At 34.5% G+C, this 17,338-nt stretch overlaps 1 protein-coding gene across 1 annotated transcript in view; it reads right to left on the bottom strand.

The window, feature by feature from the left end:
* Positions 1 to 1,386: 1,386 nt before the first annotated feature.
* LOC149802567 (COP9 signalosome complex subunit 4-like) overlaps positions 1,387 to 17,338 on the bottom strand; it is a 42,735-nt gene continuing 26,783 nt past the window's right edge. Inside the window, exons 7-11 of the mRNA XM_089951836.1 lie at positions 16,213 to 16,297; positions 12,764 to 12,849; positions 11,976 to 12,091; positions 5,297 to 5,381; positions 1,387 to 3,030 (exon numbers count right to left, since the gene is read on the bottom strand). Coding sequence (XP_089807962.1) covers positions 2,897 to 3,030; positions 5,297 to 5,381; positions 11,976 to 12,091; positions 12,764 to 12,849; positions 16,213 to 16,297 — 506 coding nt within the window. The 3' untranslated portion in view covers positions 1,387 to 2,896. The remainder of the gene's footprint in view (positions 3,031 to 5,296; positions 5,382 to 11,975; positions 12,092 to 12,763; positions 12,850 to 16,212; positions 16,298 to 17,338) is intronic.

Here is a 17,338-nt window from a genome sequence, read left to right as displayed (position 1 = left end):
TCATCTAAGCCAGGCACCCAGAAAGAATTACAGTCAAATCAATTGAATCTATCCTCCCAATAAAAACCACACATCACAATGGTTATCAGAATAAATTATTCACTTAAAAGTCAAAATATATGTTTATCCATCTGCAGAGAACAGTAGGTACATGGAGAGGCAACCCAGATCCAACCATGGCTCTGTTGAGAATATTAGGTACAGAGAGGTAACCCAGATCTAACCATGGCTCTGTTGAGAATATTCGGTACAGAGAGGTAACCCAGATCAAACCATGGCTCTGTTGAAAATATTAGGTACAGAGAGGTAACCCAGATCTAACCATGTCTCTGTTGAGAATATTCGGTACAGAGAGGTAACCCAGATCTAACCATGGCTCTGTTGAGAATATTAGTTACAGAGAGAGGTAATCCAGATCTAACAATGGCTCTGTTGAGAATATTAGGTATAGAGAGGTAACCCAGATCTAACCATGGCTCTGTTGAGAATATTTGGTACAGAGAGGTAACTCAGATCAAACCATGGCTCTGTTGAAAATATTAGGTACAGAGAGGTAACCCAGATCTAACCATGTCTCTGTTGAGAATATTAGGTACAGAGAGAGGTAACCCAGATCTAACCATGTCTCTGTTGAGAATATTAGGTACAGAGAGAGGTAACCCAGATCTAACCATGTCTCTGTTGAAAATATTAGGTACAGAGAGGTAACCCAGATCTAACCATGGCTCTGTTGAGAATATTAGGTACAGAGAGAGGTAACCCAGATCTAACCATGGCTCTGTTGAGAATATTTGGTACAGAGAGGTAACTCAGATCAAACCATGGCTCTGTTGAAAATATTAGGTACAGAGAGGTAACCCAGATCTAACCATGTCTCTGTTGAGAATATTAGGTATAGAGAGGTAACCCAGATCTAACCATGGCTCTGTTGAGAATATTCGGTACAGAGAGGTAACCCAGATCAAACCATAGCTCTGTTGAAAATATTAGGTACAGAGAGATAACCCAGATCTAACCATGGCTCTGTTGAGAATATTCGGTACAGAGAGGTAACCCAGATCTAACAACGGCTCTGTTGAGAATATTAGTTACAGAGAGAGGTAACCCAGATCTAACCATGGCTCTGTTGAGAATATTAGGTACAGAGAGAGGTAACCCAGATCTAACCATGGCTCTGTTGAGAATATTTGGTACAGAGAGGTAACTCAGATCAAACCATGGCTCTGTTGAAAATATTAGGTACAGAGAGGTAACCCAGATCTAACCATGTCTCTGTTGAGAATATTAGGTACAGAGAGAGGTAACCAAGATCTAACCATGGTTCCTCTGGTGTAAGATATCTATACTTCACAATTCAAAACAGAAAACAAAACAACACTACAAAACTATCAGTTGCATTTTATGATTTATTTGAAATGCTGAAACCTAATTAGACACAGATAAACACAATCATAACAAATATATGAAAGATGGCAAAGAGCAACACACTAAAAACCGTTCTTGATGGTGTTGCTCAAAAATATTTCTTTGGTTATGGTTTATGTGACAATCTAGTAACTACACTTAAAAGAAATGTTTCACTGAACAACGAAACAAGGACTTCAATTTTGAACATATTATTTAAAAAAGTAAATTCTTGCTGATGGCAGTGATGTTGTTCATACTAAATGCCTTATTTCCAAGCATAATATTATGTTTCTTGCCTCTTGAGCCACTGCAATATCAAATTTATTGTTCCATATATACTTGCTTATAAGATGAGATTAACTGCAAACTGTAAAAAGTCAGATTTGCAGCTACATAATGCACTGGTAGATCTGGTTCTGTGCAGTTTGTTAGGAATAATCAGTATGACAAACAACATATATCCTGACCTGCAGGTGCATTATGCTATGGCAGATCTAGTTCTCTGTTGTTTGCAATTTGATGACTTATATTCAAGTATATGTTGTTTGCTTCTTGAGCCACTGCAATATCAAACTCTTTTATGTTGTTTGCCTTGTCATGCATAGGAACAGCTACATTTTGTCAGTCTTACCCCTCATCAAAATACAATCATACTTAATATACAATCTTAAATGAATCTGAACATGTGACTCTGTGGAAGAGGTCCTAGATTACAAATCATACCAGTTTCTTGTAAAAGACTACAAGAGAAGAAACCAGATTTTTGTAATGTGCAGTTATCAACACTTGATTCAGGTCTAAGCAGTATATTCCAAACTTGCTGAAACATGAACACTAATTATTTAAGATGTTTCATCAGCTAATTCTGTGGTTAACACCATCTTACACACATACAGGTTTTCATTACAATTAAATGGTATGTAATTAAACGTTGCTTCCTGGATTCCTATCTTGAAGAAAGCAACCTAGCATTTAATTAAAATAGTCATTAGGGTCTCATCAATATAAAATACCATGCAACACACATACTATTTCTGCATAACTATATTTTCCCAACTCTAGTAGAATCAGTATATTTGCAACATCAAATTTTTGTTATTGTGAATTATTCTGTAACAATATGTTGTAAGCAATGTATTGGATCATATATTTTAATGTCAAAAACATTCTGCAAATTTTGTTTCCTTGTTCTATGTTCAGAAATATTTGGGTCACACAAATTATGTGAATTACATTAGATGTAATAATATGCATCAATTTCTGTATCAATTCTTGGCATCTAATATCAGGGTGCCAATATCTCTTGATATTTTGGTTATCAAGAGAACCAAATCTCAAAAGATTGCTCTTTAAAATGGTAAACTTATGAGGAAACTTTAGACAACTTTTAGTATACAAAGTGATTTAGCATGTCAATCAGTGTTTCAAAATGTTTTTGGGCCAGATGACTATTCATGCCATGTAGTAAATGATCAGCATGACTACTGGGTCACTGACTCATAGTGTTCTCCATAGTTTTCATCATCCAGTCGGGGGCCGTCTGTGTAATCTTCTCAATGATGGTGTTCACCTGGAAACACAAACTCTGGATCTGCTTGTCCCAAGTTGGCAGGGTCTCACGAGCTGAAAAATAATGAAAACTTTGAAAATTTGTCTCATAAAAGACAAAGAATGGAAGATGCTAGTAGTATAAATTTATCCAAATAAATTAAGCAACATTAAACTTGATATTTTGCTTGCCTATTAATAAAGAGAAAAAAAACTGCAATGAAAGATGAATGGATGATATATTTTAGTAATATATGTCACTCCACAATTTTTCATCACAATTTGACACATGAATACATGTAATTTACCTACTGACCTTAGCAGTTGTCTTAAATGAGGCACATATCCCCACCCCCTACACACAATCTAAATGGAGTATAATGACAAAGCCTTAAATGTAGAATATTTAAACAAGAGTACCATGAATGGCACATTATAGGTCCACACCATGTTTAATACTTCCCTATGCAGATAACTGAAATATCTGTGCAGGAACTATTTTTATTTTTTTCAGTCAGTACCCTTGAACTTTCGACCCCAAAATCAATAGGCTCCTTACTCCAAGTGTAAGAAATCAACTAAGTTTGGTCCAAACATTGCCATGTATGAATACTGTTGTTTAAAGGTCAGTGTTCACTGTTTGGCCTTTCTAAAAGATTCACTGTCCCCTTCACCTTCAATGAGTTTGCATTTGCTAGGCAATATTTCCAGTCTAATGTATAAGCAAAACTGCTTATCATGTGGGCGTTTTGCAGGAATGACGTAAAGTATCTGAGGTACCACCTACATCAGTGGTTCCCAACTATTTTGTGTCTTCAGGCATTTTTTAGAGGTTATGAGAGAGTGATGGGCACCATCCTGATATGCCTGTGAATATGTACCACCCTGATATACCTTTGCATATGCACAGCATTGACATACCTTGTTCATAATCTTAATGTACATTCCATATTCATATTAAAGCTGCATTATTCATTGCATCATCTTTCCATAAAATGTACAGGTTTGAGTAATAAATTTAGGAGCCTAAAACACAGGCACCCTAAAAATCCTTGGCAGGGTCCAGACATGCCAATATCTAGATATGACAACAATCATATTTTCCTCATATCTGGTATAATTCAGTAAGAGTTGTTCCTGTCAAGCATACTTGGGACCAAAGAGTTGTTCCGGTCAAGCATACTTGGGACCAAAGCAAAGCCTTTTCAATGTGAAGAAGTCATCCATTGATGCAATTTAATTTTCTGCACAATTGTTATATGAATTCTTTGGGTAATCAAAGTACCCAACCATATTCTGTAAAGAAAAAGAAAAATGCTTTCTTTTGGGTCATGTGTGTTTGTAAACATTCACATGTTTATATCCATACAACTCTGGCATCTGCATCTTTACAGAAAAACACTGCCCATAAAATTAATATCTTGAACCGCTGCCCATATTTTTGTGAAATTTTCCACACAAACAACAGTTTCAGAGACAGAAAAGAAGGGTGTTATTTTTGAACTATCTGGGCCAAACATTAATTAATGAATCATTCCATTAGAATCAAACAAGGGATTAGCAGTATGGTGTCTTGATAGCTAATATCACTACAATGTACCATCCATGTACACAGCTCTCAAAAGCCTTTTTAACAAAATTCATAACATCCACACCACTGCTGCCATCATCAACACTGGAAAAATTATACCCATGATTTAATACCCTTTATACTCATTTATAACTCTAGTCCAACTGCAAATTGCAGACATAGATCTGTTGTAGAATAATGCACTGGCATATCTGGGTCTAATACCCTTTATACTCATTTATAACTCTAGCCCAAATGCAAACTGCAGACACAGATCTGTTGTAGAATAATGCACTGGCATATCTGGGTCTAATACCCTTTATACTCATTTATAACTCTAGTCCAACTGCAAACTGCAGACATAGATCTGTTGTAGAATAATGCACTGGCATATCTGGGTCTAATACCCTTTATACTCATTTATAACTCTAGTCCAACTGCAAACTGCAGACACAGATCTGTTGTAGAATAATGCACTGGCATATCTGGGTCTAATACCCTTTATACTCATTTATAACTCTAGTCCAACTGCAAACTGCAGACATAGATCTGTTGTAGAATAATGCACTGGCATATTTGGGTCTATGCAGTTTGTTCAGAGTAATCATTAAACTAACAGATAATCTCTGATCTGTCTGTGCATTATGTGATGGCAGACCAAGGTCTATGTTGTCTGCATTAGGACTAGACTTATATGCAAGTATAAATGGTATATAATATCTGCTAATTGTAGGTGAGACACAAAAGACTATACTGGGGGGGGGATCTTACCTTCAAAATGAACAATAGAGTCAATCTGATCAATATATCCATTCATCCTTTCCTCTGTTATCATTTGTGATGCTATTTTTTCAGCCTGTAAGCACAAAAAGAAAAAATTGGCATTCAACCTGAGGTACTACAAAACTTGTACAGCAAAGCCATAGCAGAAAATATCTCAATATAAAGGAAAACTGCTCAACAGTTATTAACTTCTTCAATCAACTTAAGAGTAGCACTATAATACAATTATTAACCCCATCTTCTTTCCATAAAGTATGTTTCAACACTCCATAACAATTATTTACCCCCTCTTCTTCAATCAACTTATGTTTCAACACTATATAACAATTATTAACCCCCCTCTTCTTCAATCAATTTATGTGTCAACACTATATAACAATTATTAACACCCTCTTCTTCAACCAATTTTTGTTTCAACACTATATAACCATTATTAACCCGGTCTTCTTCAAACAACTTATATTTCAACACTCCATAACAATTATTAACCCCGTTTTATCTAATCAATTTATGTTTCAACACTATATAACAATTATTAACTCCCTCTTCATCAATAAACTTATGTTTCAACACTATATAACAATTATTAACCCCCTCTTCATCAATAAACTTATGTTTCAACACTATATAACAATTATTAACTCCCTCTTCATCAATAAACTTATGTTTCAACACTATATAACAATTATTAACCCCCTCTTCATCAATAAACTTATGTTTCAACACTATATAACAATTATTAACCCCCTCTTCATCAATAAACTTATGTTTCAACACTATATAACAATTATTAACTCCCTCTTCTTCAACCAATTTTTGTTTCAACACTATATAACCATTATTAACCCGGTCTTCTTCAAACAACTTATATTTCAACACTCCATAACAATTATTAACCCCGTTTTATTTAATCAACTTATTGTTTCAACACTATATAACAATTATTAACTCCCTCTTCTTCAATCGACTTTATGTTTCAACACTATATAACCATTATTAACCCGGTCTTCTTCAAACAACTTATATTTCAACACTCCATAACAATTATTAACCCCGTTTTATTTAATCAACTTATGTTTCAACACTATATAACAATTATTAACTCCCTCTTCTTTAATCAACTTATGTTTCAACACTATATAACTATTATTAACCCCCTCTTCTTCAATCGACTTATGTTTCAACATTATATAATAATTTTTAACCACCTCTTTTTCAATCAACTTTATGTGTCAACACTATATAACAATTATTAACCCCATCCTCTTCAATCAATTTTTTTGTTTCAACACTATATAACCATTATTAACCTGGTCTTCTTCAATCAACTTATGTTTCAACATTATATAATAATTTTTAACCACCTCTTCTTCAATCAACTTATGTTTCAACACTATATAACCATCATTAACCCACTTTTCTTCAATCAATTTATGTTTCAACACTATATAACAATTATTAACCCCCTCTTCTTCAATCAATTTTTTGTTTCAACACTATATAACCATTATTAACCTGGTCTTCTTCAAACAACTTATGTTTCAACACTCCATAACAATTATTAACCCCGTTTTATTTAATCAACTTATGTTTCAACACTATATAACTATTATTAACCCTCTCTTCTTCAATCAACTTATGTTTCAACATTATATAATAATTTTTAACCACCTCTTCTTCAATCAACTTATGTTTCAACACTATATAACAATTATTAACCCCCTCTTCTTCAATCAATTTATGTGTCAACATTATATAACTATTATTAACCCTCTCTTCTTCAATCGACTTATGTTTCAACATTATATAATAATTTTTAACCACCTCTTCTTCAATCAACTTATGTTTCAACATTATATAACTATTATTAACCCTCTCTTCTTCAATCGACTTATGTTTCAACATTATATAATAATTTTTAACCACCTCTTCTTCAATCAACTTATGTTTCAACATTATATAACCATTATTAACCCACTTTTCTTCAATCAACTTATGTTTCAACACTCCATAACAATTATTAACTCCCTCTTCTTCAATCAACTTATGTTTCAACATTATATAACAATTATTAACTCCCTCTTCTTCAATCAACTTATGTTTCAACATTATATAACAATTATTAACCCCCTCTTCTTCAATCAACTTATGTTTCAACACTATATAACAATTATTAACTCCCTCTTCTTCAATCAACTTATGTTTCAACATTATATAACAATTATTAACTCCCTCTTCTTCAATCAACTTATGTTTCAACATTATATAACAATTATTAACCCCCTCTTCTTCAATCAACTTATGTGTCAACACTATATAACAATTATTTACCCCCTCTTCTTCAATCAACTTATGTTTCAACATTATATAACAATTATTAACCCCCTCTTCTTCAATCAACTTATGTTTCAACATTATATAACAATTATTAACTCCCTCTTCTTCAATCAACTTATGTTTCAACATTATATAACAATTATTAACCCCCTCTTCTTCAATCAACTTATGTGTCAACACTATATAACAATTATTTACCCCCTCTTCTTCAATCAACTTATGTTTCAACATTATATAACAATTATTAACCCCCTCTTCTTCAATCAACTTATGTTTCAACATTATATAACCATTATTAACCCACTTTTCTTCAATCAACTTATGTTTCAACATTATATAACAATTATTAACTCCCTCTTCTTCAATCAACTTATGTTTCAACATTATATAACAATTATTAACTCCCTCTTCTTCAATCAACTTATGTTTCAACATTATATAACAATTATTAACCACCTCTTCTTCAATCAACTTATGTTTCAACACTATATAACAATTATTTACCCCCTCTTCTTCAATCAACTTATGTTTCAACATTATATAACAATTATTAACCCCCTCTTCTTCAATCAACTTATGTTTCAACCATATATAATAATTTTTAACCACCTCTTCTTCAACCAATTTTTGTTTCAACACTATATAACCATTATTAACCCAGCCAACTATGGCTAATTTAGTGGAGCCTTTAGTGTATATGATTTACATATTGTACTCTTAAGGTCACTGTTTAGTGTATATTATTTACATTTTGTACTCTAAAGATCACTGTTCAGTGTATACTATTTACATTTTCTACTCTAAAGATCACTGTTTAGAGTATACTATTTACATATTGTACTCTAAAGATCACTGTTCAGTGTATACTATTTACATTATGTACTCTAAAGATCACTGTTTAGAGTATACTATTTACATATTGTACTCTAAAGATCACTGTTTAGAGTATACTATTTACATATTATACTCTAAAGATCACTGTTTAGTGTATACTATTTACATATTCTACTCTTAAGTTCACTGTCTTTAAACCAGAGACAAGTGAAATGTGGCCACTTTTGGTAGGAGCTCAGATGGCAGGGGAAAAATGTTATGTACAAAACAATGAGACCAACAAAGTGTGGGCACTGTTAGAGTAATTTCTGGGGTGGCCAGATGGGTATAGTTTTACAGTTCATCTGTGTTTGACATAGAAATTCTGCATAAAGTTTTCATCAATATTTCATGAAATATGATGTGTATCACATATGCCTATTTCCATACAGATCTGTCTTTAAAATCATGCTTTTGGTTGTTATAAGGTTTAACGCCATTTTTTCAGCACATGATAGGCTATACATGGCTGCCATTATTAATGGTGGAGGAAGAACCCGGGGAAAACCCCGGCAAGAACCACCGATCCAAGAGAAGCTACTGGCAAGCTTTCTTACATATTCATATTTGCCGAGCCCAAGACTCGAAACCCACACAGACAGGTGAGATGGCAGTGATCCGTGATGGAGAGTGCTTTAGACCACTTGGCCACTCAGGGCCCCACATGCTTTTGGTACTGCCAACATTAAAAATGTGCTCCAATGAAAATTCTTTCCTAAAACAAGTTCTGGGAATCAGCTGAAATCTAAACACCGGTAACAGGTTTAGATAAGAGTTTACCTGCACATTTAATATCTAATATATTGTTGGCAATAAGATGATATTTAAGTACAGAAGTACAACTGTATTTTCAAATTTTACTTTCATTAATCCTGGAAAGCCAGGAAGTTTAACAATCATTCACTAATATGTCTGCAGATGACATCACTTTATATCATCACATTATGTAACACAGAATTAACAAGCCTGGAGCAGTAAAAAATCTAAATGCAAAATTGGTGTGAGCACAATGGTATTCAACTAAATGCAAACAAGTCAAAATTCTTCAAAAAACTGCAGGTAGTTTATAGTTTTCTTTTGTTAGCTTCATAACTGCATCAGAATACTGACTTGTTAACATTAACCCCTGGAGCTTTTTGTCATTTTTGCCTGAAATTAGAGTAGGAAACATATTTTGAAAGCTTTTTCTGAATAGACTCGAAAACACCAAATCCCTGGTCATCTTTCAATAACATACTGCCTAGTGGTGTTAGAAACATCGATTTTCATTGGCTATTTGACTCGCGCATGAGCAGAAGGGTAAAAGTTGGAATTTTTTATATATTTTTTTTTGCTAAACGGAGCCAATATTTTTTTATGGAGACCACTCTTTATTCCAAACGCCCATCTTATCCTACTTTTTGCAACGGCTCATCTGTCTGTTTGCAGTTCATACCAGTTTGCCTTAGATCTGAGACCAAAAAGTCTAAAACCTGGACACAAAATCGGATTTCGACTACGGGTGAATTTGGGGTTAAAAAAAGTCAGGTCCAAAAAAATGAGGTTTTTCTATCTGTATTTTGTAGTGCAACTAGATATTCCAGATTATTTGGTATCATTGTAGAGCTACATCTGTTTACCTTTCTATAATACCACCCACTTGAGTTTATCATGCATGACCATGACGCTACAGAGCTTGGCAGTAGGCTGCTACCTCCTGCCCCGTAAAGTCGTCGTTAGGGGTTAATGTGTTAAGCCTGCCATAAACTTTGTTTGATTAAAGGATTCAATGTTGGAGTGCAGGATAGACTGCTCGATTACATTGCTTTAACTTTTTAACAGCAATTTTAATCAGGTGGTTGTTGAAGTTTTTATTGGAAATTGCTAGGCATGTTGTAGTTATCATAATGGTGTAAGGCACTGGTATAGCTCAAGCTTCATTTAAAATTACCTGGAACCAAAAGCAGTCCCTAGAATTTCCTGACGTGCAAAAGATCAGTACCATATGATTGTATATATACTAAATCACTGCTGAAAACTGTCAATTCATAACAACTGGAATTATAACATAATAAAACCTTATCTCTCTTATATGCACAGAAAAATATTCTATAATGCTTATATCTTGCCATATTCAAAAGAGAGCAGCTAGTTATTTTCGATGCTGCAGTAAAGACTTCATTTTGCAAGGGCTTTTTTAAACCCTATGATGGCTTTCAACTCGGAAGAGAATTCAGCTTCAAAAGACATTACTTGTATACAAATCTTTAAATGGCCAACCTCTTCAAAATGCTTTTATAGATGTTCATAATGTACATACTTATAAACTGAGAGCCATCACAAATAACAATCTTTAAATTCCAAAACCAAATTAAATAATACAGTCGACTCCACTTAACTGCACATCGGTTAACTGCACACTCCGGATAACTGCACGTAGTCATGCCTGTCCCGTTTTTTCCCAATGCTTTTCAATGGGAACAAACTTTGGATAACTGCACTTCGCTTAAATGCACACTCCGGATAATAGCATGATAAATGTTCTGCCCGTGGCAGATTTTTCATTACAATTTTACTCCGGTTAACTGCACAATGTATAGTCAGGATCCATTATTGCCAGTCCACTGCTGTAGCGCTTCAAATAAGCCGACAATTAAGCCGGTAAATGCGACTTTGTAAATGATTGACATGTAAAGGACGCCATAGGTGGTAGATACATGTATGTTCCCGCCCACCAGGGAGCAATAGCGTGGGGACAATCATATGTTGCAATAGATGACGGTCTTCACACAGAAGGTGAAATCGACGACTTAACCATCGTTGCAGCTCTTACAGAGATAAAACAAGAAGAAAATGATGAAATAAGTGATGATGATGCAGTAGATGACCAGGTTTCATCTAAAGTCAGTATTCAGTCACTCCAGAATTTACAAAGATTCATGGAACAGAGAGAATGTGAGCTGCTTGAACCGTTTTACAAAATAGAGTCGGCAATTCACCAACTTATTAGTAAAATTTGTGTGCAGACATCAATTGTTGATTTCTTTTGGAAATCGTCAATTTCAATGTGTTTGATTTAACAATATGACGTTAGTGCTGTTCATTGTAGACTCTTGTTTCATTTAAGTAAACGTTGAAAGTGGATTCTAATCAACTTTATACGTTATTCTTCACCTATATTCGTGCCGTGCTGATTTAAAGCTGTACTGTACCGTACTTCGGTTAACTGCACACTCCATTTAACTGCACAGTCTCGTTAAGGGCCCGAGGCTGTGCAGTTAACTGGAGTCGTCTGTATTTAAGAAAAGTTTTGTTTTTTATCTGGAACCAGACCATGGAATTCCCTTCCACACTTTGTATTCTCAGCTGAAAACAACCAAATATTGTTTTTAATGACTTCACTACTAGCTGAAACAAAACTGCTCAATTAAGTCATGACGTGAAGAATAAAAATTAAACTCCAACACTGACATATTACCTTGGATGCAGGTATCTCCAGGAGGGAACCTAATTCCTCAAAGGAAATGTTATTGTAAAGTTTGCTTGCAGATAGAAGGTTGTGTTCAACAACAGCCCGTGCCAGAATTGATGAACCTAAAAGAAAATGGGTCAGTTTGAAAGTTGGAATTTTAAATTTGGTACATCTCTTCTACGGTTTAAAGGAACTGCATTTAAAGTACAGTCAACATAAAAAAAGGCATGCCGAATAAAATCTGAGGCTTGATTAATTAACTCTACATCTTCTATTTCATATATAAAATGATAAATATTACAAAGTAAACAACACCATCAAATAAAATGTGTGACTGGTTTCGCTTTTTTGCTTCTTCAGACTGAACTCAAACTCTCACAAATTCATAAAGTTATACAGAAAACGTTGAGGGATAGCTTTAAATTCATTCTCAAACCTATCAAATTGGGACCATTTCTATGGCAATGAACTTCTATTAAAAATTATAGGTGATTGTTGTTTAGGTTGTTATTATTGATCTTGAAAGTCATTTCTTTAGTAAGACGTGAAAAAAACACACCACTGATGCGTGGACCTGAATCCACAATTGTTGAGTTCAGAAGTATTTCGTCTAGACCACTGTTCTTATCTACCTAGTCATTCACACTCACACCTCACAAAAAGTATGCACAGTTCAGATCATCACCAATGCTGCGGAGTTGGTAGATTTTATTATACTTGTTACTTTAGACTGGTACATCAAATATATCTTTAGACTGGTACATCAAATATATCTAAGAAGAGTAATACCTTACCATCTGATGTTATGGCCTTTTGATGTGACTGTAAGAGAGCTGAGAATTCTTGGAGATCACTGCTACGAATAATCCTGTCTAGGTACCTAGTGGTGGTCAGAAAAACTGGCCATGAGCTTAATATTTACTTTTTTTTTAAATGGACATCTCTTATATCTATATTGTTGGAAACAATGTTTAGCTAGCTAGCTATGTTTACAGGAGCACATTCTGAGTGTCCTCTATTTTATATTTTTATTGTATCCCCAGTTTTTTCCTTAGATACTTCTCTAATATTTTTTTAAAAACTTCCCTCTATTCTCCAAGAGTAGTGTTAATTTTGTTTTCATCTTTTGGTGTTCATAAAGATTAGCTAACCCGAAAATGGGTTTCAGTGTCTTCACTGTTCATCTTTCATTTATAACAATGTACTCATCATTCATTTGTAACAACGTAATCATCATTCATTTCTAATAGTGTACTCGTTCATTTGCAACAATGTACTCATCATTCATTTGTAACAACATATTTATCATTCATTTGTAAAAATGTACTCATTTGTCATTTGTAACAAACTCATCATTCTTTTGTAATAATGTTCTCATCATTCATTTGTAACAATGCACTCATTCATTTGTAACAATGTACACATCATTCATTTGTAACACTTGGATTCGGCCAATAGGGGTATGTGAGAAAGCTTGCCAGTAGCTTCTCGAGGGTCGGTGGTTCTTTCCGGGGATTTCCCGGGTTCCTCCTCCACCATTAATACTGGCCGCCATTTTTTGTAATAATGTTTTCATCATTCATTTGAAACAAAAGAAATGCAGGTATCTGCTTTCAAACTTGTGTGGCCTGAAGATGATGTACCACCTGCAGTTTCTTGAAGAGTTTTGAAGAAATTTCTAGCAAAAAAGAAAGATCATGAAATAAGCCAAAGCTGACAGGTACTTTACGTATTTATGCTACAGTTGCAAAATGTTTTAAATGCCAAATGAATCAGTCATTTTACCAGTAGCCTGGTGTCTGCTAAAGTTGAGGGCACGATTCTCCTCCTTACAATTATTCTACATTTATAAGTCCTTCACAAAAGGTAACTGGAAATGACTGATATTCTACTCACTCTTACTGATTTATGTCTGTTACATTCACTGTTATTCTTTATTTTTTTACTATCATTTTATGATGGGCTACCCTGTAAAACATGCATGGTGCCTTGAGTGTTATTTAACTGCATTCTTTTGCCCTCCTCAATGCCCCTCTATCTGTAAATTTTAGCTGGAACAATGATGAAATTAACATACTTTCCTAATTGCTTTATATATTTACTAATCAATGCACTTTTAAAACTGACAGTGATTAAGGCACAGTTTGATGCATGAGATGATAGAGTAATTCACGTAAAATGTGAAAGTACTGTGTGGATATAGAGTTCAAATGAAACCGTGTTTTTATGTCTAAATTGCATATCTCTATTATTCTTCCTTGCTTTGATCCTCACCTCAGAGGTAAGGATGGATACCAGGGGCAAAGTCTGTTTTAGGTATAAACCTATCTTTTCAGGCTCAGGATGTGAATATGATTATATGGTGGCAATCTCATTACATTTCTAGTTATGAACTAGGAGCTAAGTACAAGGAATGTTGGATTGGATCCTGGGGTCTATGGCAAGTGGCATGCCTAAATTAATACATTTCTAGTTATGAACTAGGAGCTAAGTACAAGGAATGTTGGATTGGATCCTGGGGTCTATGGCAAGTGGCATGCCTAAATTAATACATTTCTAGTTATGAACTAGGAGCTAAGTACAAGGAATGTTGGATTGGATCCTGAGGTCTATGCAAGTGGCATGCCTAAATTTCTCTTTTCATATCTAGCAAGTGTGTATCTGGTTACAGGGAGGGGATCTTGATAGTTTCCAATTTATGACCCAGTCAGTGAGTCTCTGGGGTAGACTTTGACCCAGGGGTCAATGTCACTTGTATGAATAATTGTATCTTGTCAAGCCCAGTAAGTCTATGCATGGTTATTGGGTATAGGCCAGGATAAAAGTTGCTGACACAATCTTACTCACTGGACTATTCACTAAGTTCCATGCTGACACACTCACTGGACTATTCACTAAGTTTCATGCTGACACACTCACTGGACTATTCACTAAGTTTCATGCTGACACACACACTGGACTATTCACTAAGTTTCATGCTGACACACTCACTGGACTATTCACTAAGTTTCATGCTTCTAGCTGTAATGATGTAGGAATAATTCAAGGACATTAGGTATATATATATGGGCAAACATATACACCAACAATATAAAAATATTCCCATGTTTTTCTCTGTGTTGATAAATGTTTACAAGCCAATGAAAAAGAGTAAATCAAGGAAAAATATCTAGTTTCTCTTCCTTTCTCTGTGTCAAAGAAGATAACTTATGCGAGTTAAGAAAATCAGTTCCTCATTGCATATGGACTGCATCAAGTGAAACTTATCAAGGAGTGGATGTAGTACCAACAACCAACAGCAATGCAACTTATCAAGGAGTGGATGTAGTACCAACAACCAACAGCAATGAAAGTTATCAAGAAGTGGATGTAGTACCAACAACCTACAGCAATGCAACTTATCAAGGAGTGGATGTAGTACCAACAACCTACAGCAATGCAACTTATCAAGGAGTGGATGTAGTACCAACAACCTACAGCAATGCAACTTATCAAGGAGTGGATGTAGTACCAACAACCAACAGCAATGCAAGTTATCAAGGAGTGGATGTAGTACCAACAACCTACAGCAATGCAAGTTATCAAGGAGTGGATGTAGTACCAACAACCAACAGCAATGCAAGTTATCAAGGAGTGGATGTAGTACCAACAACCTACAGCAATGCAAGTTATCAAGGAGTGGATGTAGTACCGACAACCAACAGCAATGCAAGTTATCAAGGAGTGGATGTAGTACCAACAACCAACAGCAATGCAACTTATCAAGGAGTGGATGTAGTACCAACAACCAACAGCAATGCAAGTTATCAAGGAGTGGATGTAGTACCAACAACCAACAGCAATGCAAGTTACCTTTGCTCTTCAAGGTATGGGTATAAATAATAAAAAAACAACAACAAAAGGAAACCACTTCCTATCCACTATTTCCTTTGATGACAGGAGTTAAGAGACAACAAGCTGGTGGTTTTACAACCATCCACCACCCACTAACTAATAAACTGTGATGAAATAGCTTTAACCAAATGGAAATGAAAAATGTTGTGTCATTGGTGAACCTGAGTGGTGAAATATGTGCTACATTATAAACTTAAAATTTTGGGACATAACTAATTGCATGAATGTACAAAATATGTGCAAAATGTCTACTCCAAAAACTGATAGTCATTAATAATGCTAAAGACCTAAAGTCTATTAATAAAATGTTACAGAGATATGCCTGTGGTTAAAATCATGAGGAACTTACATTTTCTCTAAAATGTTGTAAGATGGTAGCTGTTGACATCTTTCATCTTTGAAGAGCGTGGCAAGCATTCTGGATCTTTGCTGACCTGATTTAAATTAACATACATTTCATAACTCATTCTGGATCTCTGCTGACCTGATTTCAAATAAACATACATTTCATCCTAACTCATTCTGGATCTCTGCTGATCTGATTTCAAATAAACATACATTTCATCCTAACTCATTCTGGATCTCTGCTGACCTGATTTCAAATACACATATATTTCATCCTAACTCATTCTGGATCATGGCTGACCTGATTTCAAAAAAACATACATTTCATCCTAACTCATTCTGGATCATTGCTGACCTGATTTCAAATAAACATACATTTCATAACTCATTCTGGATCTCTGCTGACCTGATTTCTAATAAACATACATTTCATAAATCATTCTGGATTTCTGCTGACCTGATTTCAAATAAACATACATTTCATCCTAATTCATTCTGGATCTCTGCTGACTTGATTTCAAATAAACATACATTTCTTCCTAACTCATTCTGGATCTTTGCTGACCTGATTTCAAATAAACATACATTTCCTCCTAACTCATTCTGGATCATTGCTGACCTGATTTCATATAAACATACATTTCATAACTCATTCTTGATCTCTGCTGACCTGATTTAGAATTAAACATACATTTCATCCTAACTCATTCTGGATCTTTGCTGACCTGATTTCAAATAAACATACACTTCTCAACTCATTCTTGATCTCTGCTGACCTGATTTCAAATAAACATACATTTCATCCTAAGTCATTCTGGATCTCTGCTGACCTGATTTAAAATAAACATACATTTCATCCTAACTCATTCTGGATCTTTGCTGACCTGATTTCAAATAAACATACATTTCATCCTAACTCATTCTGGATCTCTGCTGACCTGATTTCAAATAAACATATACTTCATAACTCATTCTTGATCTCTGCTGACCTGATTTAAAATAAACATACATTTCATCCTAACTCATTCTGGATCTCTGCTGACCTGATTTAAAATAAACATACATTTCATAACTCATTCTGCATCTCGGCTGACCTGATTTAAAATAAACATACATTTCATAGCTCATTC

The sequence above is a fragment of the Sinohyriopsis cumingii genome, chromosome 3, assembly GCF_028554795.1.
Source record: "Sinohyriopsis cumingii isolate HCF-2022 chromosome 3, ASM2855479v2, whole genome shotgun sequence".
NCBI classification, from domain to species: Eukaryota; Metazoa; Mollusca; class Bivalvia; order Unionida; family Unionidae; genus Sinohyriopsis; species Sinohyriopsis cumingii.
The sequence above is the reverse complement of the archived record's forward strand: the minus strand, read 5'-3'. Positions and strand labels throughout refer to the sequence as shown.